The sequence below is a fragment of the Bison bison genome, unplaced genomic scaffold (genome assembly GCF_000754665.1).
Source record: "Bison bison bison isolate TAMUID 2011002044 unplaced genomic scaffold, Bison_UMD1.0 scf7180017858770, whole genome shotgun sequence".
Taxonomy (NCBI): Eukaryota; Metazoa; Chordata; class Mammalia; order Artiodactyla; family Bovidae; genus Bison; species Bison bison.
The window spans coordinates 2,035,826-2,053,379 of NW_011489342.1; the positions used below are offsets into that span (position 1 = coordinate 2,035,826).

General features: G+C 53.1%; 1 protein-coding gene across 3 annotated transcripts in view; it reads left to right on the forward strand.

The window, feature by feature from the left end:
• The window catches only part of CRHR2 (corticotropin releasing hormone receptor 2), a 44,569-nt gene extending 31,790 nt beyond the window's left edge, over positions 1-12,779 (forward strand). For all 3 annotated transcript variants that reach the window (XM_010829242.1, XM_010829247.1, XM_010829236.1), the window contains exons 6-13: positions 265-382; positions 2,677-2,830; positions 3,355-3,415; positions 4,825-4,897; positions 9,735-9,820; positions 10,019-10,154; positions 10,572-10,613; positions 11,755-12,779. In XM_010829242.1, coding sequence (XP_010827544.1) covers positions 265-382; positions 2,677-2,830; positions 3,355-3,415; positions 4,825-4,897; positions 9,735-9,820; positions 10,019-10,154; positions 10,572-10,613; positions 11,755-11,895 — 811 coding nt within the window. In that variant the 3' untranslated portion in view covers positions 11,896-12,779. The remainder of the gene's footprint in view (positions 1-264; positions 383-2,676; positions 2,831-3,354; positions 3,416-4,824; positions 4,898-9,734; positions 9,821-10,018; positions 10,155-10,571; positions 10,614-11,754) is intronic.
• The last annotated feature ends 4,775 nt before the right edge of the window (positions 12,780-17,554 follow it).

Genomic DNA, 17,554 nt, shown 5'->3' on the forward strand with positions numbered 1-17,554 from the left:
ATCCCAGACATTCTAACCTCCACTCCGGCGACCCTCGGGCCAAAGGACAAAAGAGGCTTGAGGAGGCACCAGAGCACTGACCGCTAGCAGGCATGCAGAATGCAAAAGGGGTGCTGGCCCTGGAAGACTGCCTTGCCTTCATCCCAGGCTAAGTCTCTTCCTCACCTCGGGTCAGAGGGAGGGGCACAGGCCCAGCTGACCCAACTGAGCTCTGAGCCCAGGTGCAGCCTGTCCCGGCTGACAGCTGTCCTGGGTCTTGCACAGGAGCATTCGCTGTCTGCGGAACGTGATTCACTGGAATCTCATCACCACCTTTATCCTGCGGAATGTCATGTGGTTCCTGCTGCAGCTCATCGACCACGAAGTGCACGAGAGCAATGAGGTCGTGGGTGGAGGTTTGGGCTGGGCCTGGGGGGTTGGGGGGCTCCCACCTCTCTCACCCCATCTTCACATGCAGACCTGAACCTGAGCTCACCTCTACCACATCATTGTCCCTCCAGAGCCGGGAGTGGGGGAATGGGGCTCCAGATGGGGTCTTGAGAGCCGCTGAGACCAGATACCAGACTTTGGTTTATCCTGTTCCACTCCCTGTCTCGTGCATTCAGCACCTCCCGAAGGTCCCTTAGAGGAAAGGGGGCTGAAATTAACCTCTATTGAGCTTTAGCTCACTTGATTCCAATTAGAGAGTTGTAGGAATTTTCCTACATGGAATTTTCCAGACATGGAAACCGAGGCTCAGAAAGGTTAGATTACATTGTTATGATGCCTCTGCAGCTGGGCCATCAGGACATTGAGCAGAACAGCACGTTAGCTGCCCACCCTGGATTTGTGTCAACCGCTGTTGTACTGCGTCCAGGTTGTGAAACCAGAGCCTAGAATGGAGCCATGCACAGAGCTCTTTTGTCCACTGTTAGAGACTGCTCAATACATTGTCTTTGGATGGCTAGTCCTGAGCGCACACCCAGCCCGGTTTGCCTTTTGACTTGGCCCCTCGTCGAGCCTTGCCTCAGCATCAATGGAATTCAGTCAGTTTGGGGTGTCGTGCAGCCCACTGTTGGCTTGTATTGACAAGGCATTGTTAACTTGGGGGGGTGGGGAAAGCAGGGTTTGGAGGAGAGGATCTTTGGAGTCCCTCCTCAGCAGGACTTTCTCAGAACAAAGAAGACAGACGGCCACATGGAGTCCAAGATCAGGACTGGGATCATGGGGGGAAGCCACAGAGGCTGAGATTAGCTCAGCTGATGCTCTGACAGCCGAGGCTATTAGAGCCTGACAGAGAGGGGCTGAGCCGTCCACAGTCCGCTTCCCATGACAGGGCTCCTCTGACCGCCACTGCCCACGTTCTCAGCTCTGAGGGTGCCCTGGGGACAAATCCCCAGGGAAGATGGCTGGGTAGGGTCCATTGAGAAGAGGTCTGGGCTGTGGCCCATGGTGGCTCTGGGCAGGCTTGTCCTCTGAGAGAGTGGTAGTAACTCTGCTCAGAGGGACAAGGACAAATTCCCCTCAACTGAGAAGGCACGTGGCAACGGCATTCATTTCGTGGTGCCTGCCTTTGCCACCTCCGTCTCCTGGAACCAGCCTGTAAGATGGCATTATCTTTTCCTCTACAATGCAGTGAGGTTCAGAGACGTTAGGCCACTTGCCAGAGGCCCCAGCAATAGCGAGTCTCCCTCCAGAGACAGCTGCTGCTGCTGTTGCTGCTGCTAAGTCACTTCAGTTGTGTTCGACTCTGTGCGACCCTATAGACGGCAGCCTACGAGGCTCCCCCTACGAGGCTCTCCCTCCTGGGATTCTCCAGGCAAGAACACTGGAGTGGGTCGCCGTTTCCTTCTCCATTCCAGAGACAGCTGCGATCATGCTAAGCCCAGAATTTCCTAAACCCGGGAATCTGGGACGATCACCTCCAGAGCTGTGGCTCACCTTCACAGACCCTGTACTATTTCAATAGCAGTTTTCTTTTAATTGACTCACTAATTTTTTTCTGCATGAAATTTCATTGTCCATCCCTAAATGGAAACCAGGCTGATTTGCTGTGAACTGAAGGTGATCCTCGAGAAAATAGGCTTGCTAGGTGGCTTAGTGGTAAAGAATCCACCTGCCGAGGCAGGAGACATGGGTTCAATCGATCCTTGGGTCAGGAAGATCCCCCAGAGGAGGAAATGACAACCCACTCCAGTATCCTTGCTGGTAAAATCCCATGCACAAAGGAGCCTGGCAGGCTACAGTCTATGGGGTCTCAGAGAGTCGTACATTACTGAGCTCCTGAACCCAACGCACATGCTGGAGAAAATGACAGTGACACACAGCAGTGCTGTTCAGTTCTAGCCTCTCCCTGCAGAAAGCTCAGAGCCAGACTCCCACTTTCTTTTATGAAAAAGGAGATAAGAAATCACCAGGGAGAAGTCAGACACCGTGGTTCCAGGGGAGCCTGGCCCCTTAATCTGAAAAACTGAAAGACGAATGATGAAGGATGAAGTTTCCTCGAATGAGATTCGAGAGTGTTTAATTCCGGGTCCGTGACCTAACGCAAATGACTCTCCTCTGTCAGCACGTGAGCTGTGCGCCGGGGGCCTGGGCTCCAGGCACCTGCTGAATGACTCCCCTCTGTCAGCACGCAAGCCATGCACCTGGGGGCTTGGCTCCAGGCGCCTGCTGACTACCGCCTGCCCCGTGCAGGTCTGGTGCCGCTGCATCACCACCATCTTCAACTACTTCGTGGTGACAAACTTCTTCTGGATGTTCGTAGAGGGCTGCTACCTGCACACGGCCATTGTCATGACCTACTCCACCGAGCGCCTGCGCAAGTGGCTCTTCCTCTTCATTGGATGGTGTGAGGGTCCCGGGGGGCCTGCAGGGTCTAGTGGGGAGAGGATTCTGCTGACAGGGTCACTTCCTTTTATCTTGGGTCCAAGGACGGGACCACATTGCCATCTACCATCCCCAGGACAGTCTGAGGAGGCAGGAGCTCTCCTCCACATAGACGAGGGAGAAACAAATAGTCCCTCCAAGAGGACAGTCCACAAATGGTCCTCCTCTTCTTGCTTGGAATGGCTGATCCAAAGACCTTTGTCTCTCACCTCAAAAGAGGAGCTGGCCAGCTCCACTTGTCTATCAAAAAATCTCAGAAAATCACACTGTCCTCTCATCTCTCTGACCTGCTTGGAGGGGATAGCTGAGAGTGGGGGAGGGGTGGGCAGGGGTCTAGGAACAGGGCCCCCCAAGGTCCTAGATGGCCTGCAGTTGAATGATTGGAAACAATGTCCTAGCCCTTTGTGGTCCCCCGACTCTGTGCTCTACATGAGGGTCTCCTGACCATCTCTCTGTCCACTGCAGCTGTATCTGTCCTTCTTTCAGGCGTCCCCTGCCCCATCGTCATCGCCTGGGCCATTGGCAAGCTCTACTACGAGAATGAACAGTAAGTAGGACTGGCCAGCCGTGAGCAGGTAGGAACTGCAGCCATGCCAGGACAGATTCACTTTTCCATTGTTTTAAAATTGAAAAACTTTCCCCGGCACCCAGAGGTACTCGTGTGATAGTGTCAAGTCAACTTTGTGGAAATGAGTTAGGAATCATGCTTCTTTTAGGTGTCCAATGCATGACCCCCTTGGCCTTTGGTAAGGCCTCCTCCTAGATTTGGGTGTGGCGAGCCTGGCTTGAGCCATATGGAGGAGGCCAAGGACTCCCAGGTTTCAGGCCAGAGCACATCCAAGATTGTGGCATTGAGCCACTCACAGATGCCCCGGGTCAGGCCAGTGGACACTTGTTTTACTCTGCATCCCAGTCTCTGCCTGGGGTGCAGTGTTCCACACTGGGGCCCTCTGCACCAGAGACTTTGAAATAGCCTCAGCACAGATGGTGGCAACAGGTCAGCCAAGGAATGGTGGGGAAGCTGGGAGCCACCAGCTGAGAGAAGAGAAGACAAGGAATGTCAGTCTCTATGTTCAGATCTTCTAGCAGTCTCCAAGGCTGGAGAGAACAGATGAGATTTAGGGGCGGGGGCAGGAATGGGGTAGTTTCCAGGCTCCTAGCAATAAAAGCTGCCCAAGAGTGAGAGGGCTGCCTTGAGAGGTAGTGAGCTTCCCGTCGTGAGGGCATTTAAGCAAAGAAACAAATCCCTGTGCTAGGAAGCCAGCAGTGAGCGCACACACCTAGGCAGTGTGCACTGGGTGGCCTTGAGGGTTGTGGAAGACAGAACTTCCTGAAGTCTGCAGGGCCCTTTCTGCAGTCCACTAAGAGTTGCTGACAGCCAGACTGGGTCCTGGGCTAACCCTGCCCAGACCCTGAAGCTTCTCCACTCCTGGCATCCCCAGAGAATAACCAACCAGCATAGAAGCTGGCTTCCTCCCCTGAGTGCATGAGGCTGGGGATCCACTGGGAGAAGGCTCCCGCTTCCACACCTGCAGCTTTGTGTGGCTAAGTGCCTGGCACAGGAGTGGCGTGTTCCAAGCAATGCGGGAACAGGTGGTGCAGGCAGCTGGGCTTTGGGCCAGCAAGGGGGAACCCAGCTCTCCATTCATGAGTCTCTTGTGGGTCTAGCCCTGGGCCCAGCAGTCTGGGATGGGGGTGGAGGAGTGAGGAGAAGGAGACCCAGACCCTCCCGCAGTCTACCTGAGGAGACCAGACCCTCCACGTAGGGCAAAAGGCAGCTCAGGAGTGAGCCAAGGAGGTCAGTGGGTCTGGGGTTGTCCACCCAGGCTTTAGCGGGAGGAGCAGCCATGAAGATGGGGTCTCAGAAAGGATCAAGCCAGAGGGCCCTGGCTCCAAGGCTGCAGTGGTCCCAGGCTCTGGTTCAGCAGGCCACTTACAGCCACCCCATCTTTGCAGGTGCTGGTTTGGCAAGGAGCCCGGAGACCTGGTGGACTACATCTACCAGGGCCCCATCATCCTCGTGCTCCTGGTAGGTCCTCAGTGGGAACTGGGATGGGGCTGGGCACCCGGAGGACTGCAGAGGACCCACCACAGAGATGCCGGGGAAGGACGTGGCCTGGAGCAGCCGCTCCCCCCGCCCCCACACACACTCTGTGCACAGTACCACACTGCTTGGCACTCCGTCCTCTCTTTTCCAACACTCTACATCCTGATGCAGCCCCCTTCCCCTCTCTGGCCCTTGGGTTCTTTCTCTGGACAGAGAGTGGGTTTGACTGGCAGATTTCTAGTGCCTCTGACATCCCCTTGCCAGGTTCAATGTCAAGACAGCCAGGCCGGGGGAGAGGGGGCAACTGGTGACAAGAGAAGGGTCTGCAGGATTCGATTCAGCCCAGACCTACCTCTCCCTCCACCCGCAGAGACCTCCTCCAGGGCTCAGCCCACCGCCCCCAGCCTGGAGCAGTGGGACCGAATGAAGCAGAGCATAATGAGCAATTGTTCCTTACCCAGCTCCCCGCCCTTTGCCAAAAGTATTCACATCTAAGATATAATTGCCGCCATGTCTCTAAACCACAGTGAGCTTTAATTAAGGTAGAGTTTAAGTAGAGGCTGCATTCTGCAAAAAAATGAACCCATTATATATCATACATTAAAAAAAAAAGAAACATACAAAAGAGCCCCATAAGAAATTGGCATTTACGTAAGACTTATTTCAGGCTTGGTAATTTCAGGCTCCTGTATGTACCAGCTTCCTTAAAGGGCCACTCGCTCCCTGTGGGAAGCTTGAGAGGGAATGGCCATGCCCCTCTTGCTCACAGCAGGTGCCTAATGGGGGTTTCTTTGGTCTACCTTAGAGACAAAGACTGTTTATCTCTTTTTATCTCCTTGCTCTTCACCCTTTTGTAACTTCCTCCAGGATTCATTTGACCCCTTCTTTGGAGTGTCCTTGATATATATGACTAAGAAGGTTTTTACCCACTGCCTGAAACTCTACCATCGGGGCTCCATTCATTTCAGAAATGGAAGCCATTCATTGTCAGCAGTCAGTTGGAGGGATCATTGTCCTTGGATTCCCAGCTGCAATGAGTCACTGATCCCCACCCCCTCCACAGTGTAAATGGAAACCTCATGAGACCCATCCCTTCCCTACCAGCAGCCAAGAGCCCATTCTGGAGGGAGAAGGCTTCTGATGAGCCTGAGAACCAGCCAAGGAAGGCTGACCTGGGTGGGGTGTGAGCCCCCTCTGCAAAGATGCTGGACAGCAGTGAGGAAATGCACAGAGAAGGGGGACGGGCTGGGAAGGCCCAGTGTGTGTGTGTGTGTGTGTGTGTGTGTGTGTGTGTGTGTGTGTTAGTCACTCAGTCATGTCAGACTCTTTGCCGCCCCATGGTCTGTGGCCTGCCAGGCTCCTCTGCCTGTGGAATTCTCCAAGCAAGAATACTGGGATGGGTCGCTACGCCCTTCTCCAGGGGAATCTTCCTGACCCAGGGAAAGAACCCGGGTCTCCTGCATTAGCAGGCAGATTCTTTAGCTTCTGAGCCACCAGGGAAGCCAGGAAGGCCCAATGCCAGGACCCGATTCCCACCTCCTGTCCACACCCCCTCCTTTGGTTCCACCCTCACTGAGGATCCTGTGCTTGTCTTTCCCTGTGGACCCAGCCCACACTCTGCTATGTGCATGGACAGGGCTTCCAGGTTCTAAGCTCAACCCTTCCAGAAGCTCTATCTTCATTTCCGGTCCTCACATCCTTGAAGCCTGGAGGTGGGGATAATGCCCCTGTTTCACAGATGAAGAACCTGAGAGATGAAATGACTATACAGGGTTACCACTCATAGCTAGCTGAGCTGAGACCTAAGGGGCGGGTCACCCACCACCTCTTGCTGTCCCTTCCATTGAATGCGAGCTTGGTGCCCCTCCCACTGCTGCTCTCCCCTGGCAGCTCACTACTGTCTGAGAGACCCGTGCTTGTTTCTGGGTTCTGGGAAGTGAGTTGGCTTGGGTGGGTTTGTGGGAGGCTGTTGTCATTGTTGTCGGCGTGGGAAAAGCACAAGCTCGGTGCTCTCCGTGAGTATTTGAACGTGAGCGGACCTTCCCAGACAGGCTCGGTGGCAATCCCTGCTAGACCAGCAAGGAAGCAGAAGCTCAGAAAGGTTAATTAAGCAATTTGCCCACGGCCACGCAGATTCTAGTTGGAGTAGCTGAAATTAGAGCCATGTGTGTTTATGGAGGAGGTGGTCCCCGGAAGTAGAATGAGAGTGAAAGCAGAAGACAAGGAAGGAAACTGACAGAGGTGCAGTGATGAGCAGGCTTCCCTGGGGCAGCAAGTGGAAGAGTCTCAGAACTGACCCTCTGTTGGGAAGCCAGGTTACTTACCCACACGCTTCATGTCCCATCAGTGGAGGATGCCCTGGGGACCTGGAATCCCCTCCTTTCCAGGCCCCTCTCTGTTTTCTGAGCTAGATCCCCTGGCACCAGAGAAAGCCCCAGCCTGGAAACTGCCCCCTGCAGCTACAGGTGAACGGTGGATGGCACGTGAGGTCTGTCTGGCGAAAGACTCGGCTCTTTGTTCCATGGATGGTGTCTTGCTCTGCAGCATCTCAGCTTCCCCTGTCCCAAATGCAGGTTCCAGGGCCCTCATCTGCCACTGGAAATCTCTGGGGTAGGTCCAGGATCTGTATTTGGAATAAGCACCTTTGATGTGCATACTCTGGTTGAAGAACTTGGTGTGTTCAGCAGCCTTGTGGTCAGGGATGTGAGTCATCTGGGCTTTCTCCATGGCCCAGACAGGGCCCTGCATGTAGTTGGACTCAGGACCTGGGCCTCTGAGATGCTATAGATCAGGCAAGACTAGCAGGCTGGCTATGTTGCTTGAGCCAGTGAATGTGCATGACAAGAAGCTAAGGCTGGGAGAGGTGCGAAGAGGGAGCAGAGATGTGATGGCAGCACCCGAATACCCAGAGCTGAAGGGATGCAGAGGACACTCCCAAGGGCTGTGACTTCCTCTCCAATCGTGTCTGAAGCCAAGAAGGAAGAGATGTCAGGCCTCCTCCCTCCCTGCCTGCCTCTGCATATGTGCAGACAGGGAAGGTTTGGGAAGTGGTGGGGAGGGTGGTGTCAGTGCCTCCCTGGGGAAGGGAGGAAGGTGCCTGCAGTTAAATGAGGTGGAGAAGATGTTGTAAATGGGGAGGCTGGGAGCCAAGCTCAAAAGGAAAGAGTGACTTTGGGGCTGCACAGACCAGGCTGAGATGGGGTGGGAACAGTGTCACCAACTCCTGCCTGGTGTGAGGAGAGGGGATAAGGCCTTGTCTCCCAGACCCTCTGCAGCAGCCCCTGTCCTGCTCTTGCCTCACAGAAGGGGCCTTGTAACTCAAAGGTGCTCAGCAACTGCTTATTGGGTAGATGGGTGGGTGGTAGGTGGTTAGTGAATCTGTGTATGTTATCTGTTAAGTGAGTGAGAGGGTAGATAAATTGATGAATGGAATGTTGAATAGATACTTAGATGGATGGATGGATGGTTGGATGGATGGGTAGATAAATGTCACACTTTAAATAAGTGGGTAGGTGGTCGAGTAATATTTGGATGAATGGATTAAAGGAATGATGGATAAAAATGAGTGGATAATTGAATTGGTTAAGGGGTTTATGAACTGTTAGTGAATAAGGTTTAAAATGTAGGGAAATATGGAAGAAATGAGAATATATTTTGATTCCAGTAACCTCTCTTTTCAGAGAAGTTAGGAAGAATCAGAAAAGGTCAAGTGTTTTGTATCACTTGTATGAGAAAATTAGGATCTACCTATGTGTCAAAGTGACCTCATGATCCAGGAGAATATACCAGAAACCCAGGAGCTAGAGCTTAGATGAGCCTCAAGAGGAAGCAAGGTGCATTAGGCCATGGCAGCCCTGGCTGAAAGCTTCCACCACCCCCTCACCCTGGGTTCACCAGGCTATGCCACTACAGTTCAAGAGCAGCAGGCTGTGACTGAGGAGGGACCCCCCACCCCCACCCCAGGCCCCTGGAGCATCCTCAAGCTTAGGGGTGATCCAGAGGCCACAGGAATGTCTATGTCCCCAAATTCCCTGTCTGGGGTCCAGAACTTAGGAGACTTCAGAAATGACAGAGTCTCAGGCCTGGGACAGGAAGGGCGTGTGTGTATGTGTGCACATACTCAGATGTGTGTACACACATGACCCAGCAGACACCCCTGGGTTAATATGTATCTCCCTCTTTCCTGGGGGAGATTCCTGGGGTGTCAGGCCTACAGTGCTCACTTTCTTGTCAACTTGTACTTGGAGATGGATGAAGAGGGACACAGGCATGTCCGTGTCCCCAGATACACACTCATACGTGAGCACACTCCCAGGCAAACATCCCGGCACAGAGCACAGACCCACATGGAATGTTGAGAGGGCAGCACACAGACAGGCCAACACTTGCACACCCACAGAGACTACACACAGCTTGAAGCTGCCCCAGGAGGCCACATGGGCAGGTCCTGGGGAGAGGCTGGGTGTGGCAGGCTCCGATGCTAAGAGAAGGCTCAGAATGAAGATAAATAAGGTCCTTCTAGGAGCCTCGGAGTCAGCCCAGGAGCCTGTTCATCCCCATGGCCTCAGAGGTGTCTGTGAATATTTTAGCGTTTTCCTCTAAAAAATGAATGATGACAGGGGACTGAGCAAATGGGGTACCTGCCTACCCTTAGAAGGGAGGAGCAGAGGCCTTGGGACCCCATGCAGGTGCTGGGGTAACAGGTGGAACAGGAGTGTGCATGGGACATGGATTTTCAGGGGGCTGCAGGGGAGAAGGCTCTCATCTCGTCCCCACCTCATGGCTCTTCCTTTTCTCCTCCCTGCCCTTCTCCCTCCAGATCAACTTTATATTTCTGTTCAACATTGTCAGGATCTTAATGACAAAGTTACGAGCATCCACCACATCAGAGACAATCCAGTACAGGTAAGTGATGGGTGCCTCGACCCTCAGCAGGGAAGGAATGAGGAGGCCATCTGGGGCATCCCCTGCCTCTGGGCAGGACCCTCTGAGTTTCACCTGGGGGCCTCACTCAGGCTCCCAGAAGAAACACCAGCCAGTGAGGACCCACCTGCAGTTTGGGCTCAGATGGGTCTTGTCACCTTTTCCCCCTCCGCACCACAGGAAGGCAGTGAAGGCCACCCTGGTTCTCCTGCCCCTTCTGGGCATCACCTACATGCTCTTCTTTGTCAACCCTGGGGAGGACGAGCTGTCGCAGATCGTGTTCATCTATTTCAACTCCTTTCTACAGTCGTTCCAGGTGGGTCGCATGGTGGGATGGGGCCGCAGTGAGCTTCCCTGACCTGGCGTGCTCAGGCACCCCTGCCCTCATAGAGCACTTCAATGGGGCTGGCCCCCGCGGGGTTCACTTCATACACACTGAAGTACAAGTGTGTGCACACCCAGGGTCAGGTGGGCCCACCCCCGACTGGATCAGGGTCACCCTTGCCTGTGCCTACTGCAGGCCCCAGCCCCTGCTCCAAGGACTTAGGGCACCCTTTGGCTCACAGTGAACCCCAGTAAACCTGCTCTGTGATGGGGGTGCCCACCCAGCTCTGAGCCTCTGGGGGCCCGAGTCAGAGTGTTCCCCAGCCACCCCATCCCTGCTCCAACCCCCACCCCCCCAGGCAGAGCAGCTCCCCCAGCAGGCCACTGACCTCTCCCTCTTCCTTCCCAGGGTTTCTTTGTGTCTGTCTTCTACTGCTTCTTCAATGGAGAGGTATGACACCCGTCCCAGGTAGGCCTGGGCTCTGAGGTCCTCACACCCCACTCCAGGGCAATTTGAGGGGAGTCCCTGACTCTGGAAAAGGGAGGGCCAGAGAAACCACTCAGCTCTGGGGAGACAGGAATCCTGTCTCAGGGACTCCAACCAGTTTAGAAGGTCAACTCTGGAGGCAGAAACAATACACCAGCTCTCCACAATGTACCCGGAAAGCTGAGTGGGTTGGAGCCCAGGCCGCAGGGGCTCATGGGAGAGGAAAGCCAGAACATGGGTGATGGCAGGAGAGCGCATCCTGAGATGCGCTCAGGATGTGAGCTGTGCATCCAGGCTTTTATGGTCCAGGGAGCAGAAAGACACCAGTGCACCCTTCCATCTCCCTACTGCTTGAGGGACAACAGGCCTCCAGGTGGTTTCAGAGAGCCAGGCTCCAGCGAAACCTGGTGAGCTTTACAAAGCCTGGAATCCTAGCAGAGCAGACTTGCAGGAGAGAGGCTCACTCAGGCCCGTGGTCGGTGAGGACCCATCGTGGGTGCTGGGACAGAAAGAAGACACCCTCCCAGGGCTTGAGAGTTTCCACACACCCCAGAGGAATTCCAGTGGCATCCTGGGGCCCCTTCACTTGCCCGTGCATAGGGTGATAGTGGGGTCTGCATGCTGGGGTCTCGGTCAGTTAAAGCAGACTCCAGGCAGGAGAGTCCACAGTGGAGACCAGGGTGGGCTGCTAAAGGGCAGGGAGAGAAGGAGCCACTAAAGCAAGCAAACAGTGAGTGCTTGCAGAGCATTTATTCTGTTTAGCCATGTGGCAGGCCAGCATGTGGGGGACATGATCCATTTTGCAGAAAATTCTTCCATTGCAATGCAGATGAGAATAGTGGCACCAGTGACAGTCAGGGCTTGAAATGAGTAGTGCTCCATCTCAGCTGCATGCTGGGGTAAGCAGGGCATATCTTGCAGGGGCATAGAGAAGATCAGGGCTGCAGAGGACGTGAGAAGGACCCTTTTGGAACCAGCCCGTCTCTGAGTGTGAGGGTGGCAGTCAGGTGGGCCACCTCAGCCTCCCGTGATGGCCCAGCAAGAGGCAGGGGGCAGGGGAGAGGACTGGCTGGGACCTCAGGATCATCCTTCCCCTCCCCTGCAGGTACGCTCAGCTGTGAGGAAGAGGTGGCACCGCTGGCAGGACCATCACTCCCTCCGAGTCCCCGTGGCCCGGGCCATGTCGATCCCCACATCGCCCACGCGGATCAGCTTCCACAGCATTAAGCAGACGGCCGCTGTATGACCTCTGAGTGCCCCCATCTCACCCATCACTTGACCACCAGGACAGCATCCCCATTTTCCTCCAGCACCTTTCTCTAGGTTCTTCCAGCCATGCAGGCCCTGGTGGGAGCAGAGAGAAGGGAAGCACAAGGGGGTCTCAGGAACCAGGGCCAGCAGGGCCCCAAGTCTCAGTGCGAGAGGGAGCTGAGCTGAGAAGTCACAGGAACCCCCAGAGACGAGCAGGTCACAGATCTTCAGGCATTGCCCACACGAGCCTCTGGCTGGATCCTTACTGTCACCCTGTTATAAGATGAAGACCTGAGGCCCAGAGCCAGGAAGGGCTTTCATGACAGACAAGGGACTCCTCTGCCCCCACTCACAGCTAAGGGTCTTCCCACCAGCAGCAGGGTGATGGCTGGCCCCTCCAAGCCTTCTGCCTCTGTGTTCAGTGGCGCCCCCTGCAGTTGGACGGAGGCACAGCAGCTGAAGAGATGAATTCCACTGGCTTCATCCCAGGGACTCTCAACCTAGAGAAGCCTCACCTAACCCCTACCCCTGACCCCATCCTCCTGCCCCTCGGGCTCTTAGAAGGATATGCTGCCTCCTTTCCTGAGGGGCCTCTTCTCATCCTGGTCCACAGATTCAGAGCCTGGGGGAGGGGCAGGTGAGGAGGAAGATGCTGCCAGGATGGCACATACTCTTAGACCAACCAGATACGTAGTACAGGACAAAATGGGGAGGAGAAGCCTGGGGTAGGGGGTGGGTTGGGAGAAGGAGGAGGGTAGAAAGAACAGAAACCAAAGTTCGACTTTGGTGACTGGAACTAATCCCTCAGCCCCCACCTGAGGCTGGGCTTCAGTCTCCCATTCAGAAACATCTGTGCTATCTGAGAAATAAACCATGCCTTTGTGGAAACGCAGTCTCCCCTCAGGGGAAGGGGTGCTGTGGGCCAAGGACGGTGGGCCGGGTCCACCCTTATTTGCAGAGACTCTCGCCCTGGCCTGGGGCCGGTTCCCCCTCTCCACCGATGCCTGCGGGTCTGTCCCTTACGTTCACCAGGCCAGTGTCTGCCCTTCCGCTAATGCAAAGGAAGTTTAATTCTGCATGAAGGAGAGGTGCACCCCAGCAGGCTGCGGTCTGTTCCTGTTTCCTGTTCTGGAGTCTCGAGGGAGGTATAGAGCTGGCCCCTGCAGCCTCTATGGGTAATAACCAGGGCTGGCTCCATCTTGGCCTCCATCTGCCCTTCCCTCCAGGAGAGGGTGGGAGTCAAAGGGCAGGGAGAGCCATCGGGCAGGGGTTTGAAAGAGCTTTTGCTCTTGGTATACCGCCCCCCACCCCATATTTTTAAAATTATGTATCTCATCTTGCACATTTTTAAGTTGGCATCTAATATTTTTCACATAAATTTTAAAACTTGTGAAGGATGTGATTTCTGGCATTTGGTAAATATTTACATTTTAAAACTGCCACAATGCTTTACAATACATCATATAAAATCCAAACAGTGGTGATTTAATACTCTCATCTATTTAAAAAAAATGCAACCTGCTCTTCCTTAACAGCTGGAAATTTTAGGATGTTCCTTTTCTCTTGGAACTTGTACTTTCATCTCATTCCCCCTACAGAATTTCTTAGTAATGCAGCATTTTTTATGGTTGAAAGTTTATTTCTCACCTTATCATACTTCTCTGCCACAAATAAATATTTAGAAATTAGAATTGAAATAACTTCCTATGACAAAATATTCTAAGAGTTTTTTTAAAAAAGTCTGGGTTGAGTTATTACAACTAATTTTTGACATAAAATATAATGTACAAGTGATTAAAACAATATAGATGTCTAAAATGTTTTATAAGTAATTGCTGAACCTAGAAAGGAAAATGTTGAAAACACATCTTAGTGAAACAAATAAGAAATTATTTGTGAATCTGTGGATGCATCAGGACCCAGCCTCTTTATTTTCTTCCATTTTTATAGCTCTACATGCTGAGAAGCCTTTCACACAAATAAGTATAATAGATGTCACCCAATTCTCTGAACTCTTTTTGACATGTGTGCCAAAAATTGCACAGTGATTTATCATCAAAGGTGATCTGTCAACTGGCCACATGATTAAGTCCTCTGTAAATGAGGCTGCGAGAAATGAACAACCTTAGACTTGTCAAGGACTTTGCTGTGTGGAGAATATGCTTTTTGGGTGGTCCCAGAGCACCAGAGCACCTGGACTTCCTCGGCACTGGGGCTGGGAGGGGTGGGGTTAAGCCCCGGGAGATGCTCGAATGAGATGCAGGAGGGGGACGCTCTGCTTCACACCTGTGCAGCAGAGAGAGATGGGAGGCCCTGACTCCCAGGTGCAGAGCCCTTGCAGGTCTTGGAAAGTCTCCCTGCATCCTCAGAGGTGTCACAATGGCTGCTTCCATTAGCATCATCGTGGGCCCTTGTAGAGCAAGGAGCAGCAAATGACTCAGGCCCAAGAGGCCACTTGGAGAGCCCTGCTGCTGGAGGAGCTGAGTGTTCGTCAGAGCAGCGTGGAGAACTCCAGCAGCTGCAGAGGCTCAGTGCCATGTCCCAGCCACTCATTATCCCGCCAGCCTGCTCCCTGGAGGGCCTGCCCTGGAGCACCCCCAAAGTTGCTAACACTTGTGCAGCAAGGTTAGCCAGAGGGACCGTTTAACTCAGCTCCCTCTGCAGTTTGGAGAGGCCCCTCTTTGGTCCTGCGCAGACCCTGCAGCCCCTCATCACTGGGGCTCCTGGTCATGGCTCCAGTGAGCTCTGGCTTGAAATGCCACCAGAGCCATTAGGCCCTGTCTCTGGGTCCTCCATTCATTAACCTCGTTCAGCCCCTGTTCATCACAGCCAAGCCCATCCTTGTTAGCATCTACTTTAGTGTAGACAGCCCCTTGTCTGCTGGCCTTCCTGGAAAGAGGCCTCATTAGCAGACTCACATTTTGAGCAGGCAAGTTCCCAGACCCCTGTGCTCTTAGGCTCTCCTGTTTAACCCTTTCACCTCCCCTGATTTATAAAGCTAGGAAAGACTTGAGATCACAGTGGTAGTCCTCACACCAGGCTTCTGGCTCCCCTGCCTGTCAGAGACCACAGACAGAGCCCTGTCCCCAGCACGGCTGCTACCTCCTGCCTCATCATCACAGTGAGGTCACAAAGTGCCTGCTGGGGTATGAGCCAGTAATGACACATGTGGCAGGTGATGGTGGCAAGTGAAAGGCAGGTCTGACATTTCCCTCCTGGGAGGATCTGTTTAGAAGCCTCCAGACCCCTGGTTTCCAGTGGAGGACAGTAACTAGCAGGACAACAGAAAAGGGGCTTAAGGTGGAGATAAGACGCAGAAAGTGAGTGCCGGCAGGTGCACTTACATAGAGCTGGAACACATACAGAAGCTCACAGACGTGGAGGCAGACACTACTGAAGCCGCAAAGGGAAGCCTGGATGGGCAGAGAAACAGCTAGGGATGTGCAGGGGAGGACCCAGACACTAGACACACACGTGTCATTCCCCATTTAGTGAGCACCACTGTGTACCCAGTATGGAAGTAACACAATAAATTAGACAAGGTTCCCGTTTCAAGAAACTCAACATGTAGTTGAGAAGAAACAGCTCCCGAACAGTACAAAGGGTAAAATCAGGGAAAAGGACTGGTGCTCTGCATCACATTTGTCTGAGTACATGGTAGGAGCCTCAGTGCTGCTTGGATAAATGAGTAAGAGCCAGATGTACAGAAACCTCCAAGTGTTAACCACTGCACTTTGAAAAGAGAGCCTGAGGAGAAGGAAACCTCTGAGGCTGCATCCAAGTCCAGTTTGGATATCTGCTTGTTGGACAGACCCATAAGCGGGGCGAGGAGGGAGGCGCTGATCTAACTCCGGAAGATAGTCAGCGTTCAGCCTCTGCAGTGAATAAAACAAAGTAATTAATTGTGATTCTTAATTAGCTCTGCAGGGCACTGAGTAAGGCCTCCTCTGTTTCCTGGAGGCCTGACAGCGATTAACAGTCTGGATCATGGATCCCCATGGAGGCTCCTTTGCCCACGCAGGCAGAGAAATTCAAAGACCTGTCACTTCTCCCTGCCTCCTCCAGTTCCGGCCTCCTGTTCTCTGGGGAAGATTAGTGGCAGGCCCACAAGCGACCCTGCAGCTGCCTCCTCGCTTTCTTATTCTTTCAGCTCAGCCCAAGTACCTCGTCCTTTCAGGGTTTTCCAAAGGGTGCACTATGGGGTCTGTGTCACTAGTTCCTGAGCAAATGAACTTCCCCAGCCCTGGGTCTCCAGACCCATCTCATTCCTCCACCTGACAGATTCTGGCCTCTCCTCGCACCATCAACATGCAGACTTGAATGTTAAAGTCTGCATCTGAAGGAATGAGGAGAAAGTCCTTCCTTGGAAATGTGATGGATTCTTTGAAAAAATACAAATGTATAACACACAAACATATAGTGTATTCAATAGTGCATGTCTATACAAAGGCTCACAGGAACTGTGGATCCAAGTTTAAAACCCTTCCCAGGTGGTTCAGTGGTAAATAATCCACCTGCCAACATAAGAGACTCAGGAGACGTAGGTTCAATCCCTGGATGAGGAAGATTCCCCTGGAAGGGGAAATGGCAACCCATTCCAGGGTTCTTGCCTGGAGAATCCCATGGACAGAGAAGCCTAGTGGGCTACAGTCCATAGGGCCGCAAAGTCGGACATGACTGAGCACGCACACACTGCAGCATGCACAATTTAGCTAAAAAGTCCCCGTGTTGATGGTGTGGGTTAGAAGCACAAGGGCATTTAAAGTCACACAGGTTTCTGAGCCCACTCCAGACCTCCCAAAATATGGAGAGTAGAAATTCACACCCTTAACAACCATCCTCACATAGGAGGGCCCTGGGAGCCACCAGCATACAAGGCCATTCTTGGCTGTATCTCCCACTGTGCTGGCCTCTTCAGGCAGTGGGCAGCTCCTCACTAACAGGTCCCTCCTTGGTGTCAGGTTGGGTCATGAGAGGTGTGAGGGCAGGGCCTTGTCTGTCCCAGGCCTGGATTGTCATTACCCAGGGAAATGTCAGGGTTTCAAGAGACATTTCATTTGAACTAAGGATTCCAAAAGGATGAATCTGAAAACCACTGAATTTACACAATTTTAGTCCCTTGGTAAGGGGTTTCCCTCATAGCTCAGTTGGTAAAGAATCTGCCTACAATGCAGGAGACCCAGGTTTGATTCCTGGGTTGGGAAGATCCCCTGAAGAGAGAAATGGCAACCTACTCCAGTATTCTTGTCTGGAAAATCCCATGGACAGAGGAGCCTGGCAGGCTTCATACAGCTCATGGGGTCAAAAGAATAGGACACAACTTAGCAACTAAACCACCACCACCCTTGGTAAGAACTACTCAGAGGCTTCAGGGTTTTTGCAGTGTGGGGAAGATATGTATTTTAAGCTGAGTCAGTCAGTCGGTCAGTTCAATCATTCAGTCGTGTCCGACTCTTTGCGACCCTGCAGACTGCAGCAGGTCAGGCTTCCCTGTCCATCACCAACTCCCGGAGCTTGCTCAAACTCATGTTCATCAAGTCAGTGATGCCATCCAACCATCTCATCTTCTGTTGTCCCCTTCTCCTCCTGCCTTCAATCTTGCCCACCATCAGGGTCTTTTCCAATGTGTCAGTTCTTCACATCCGGTGGCCAAA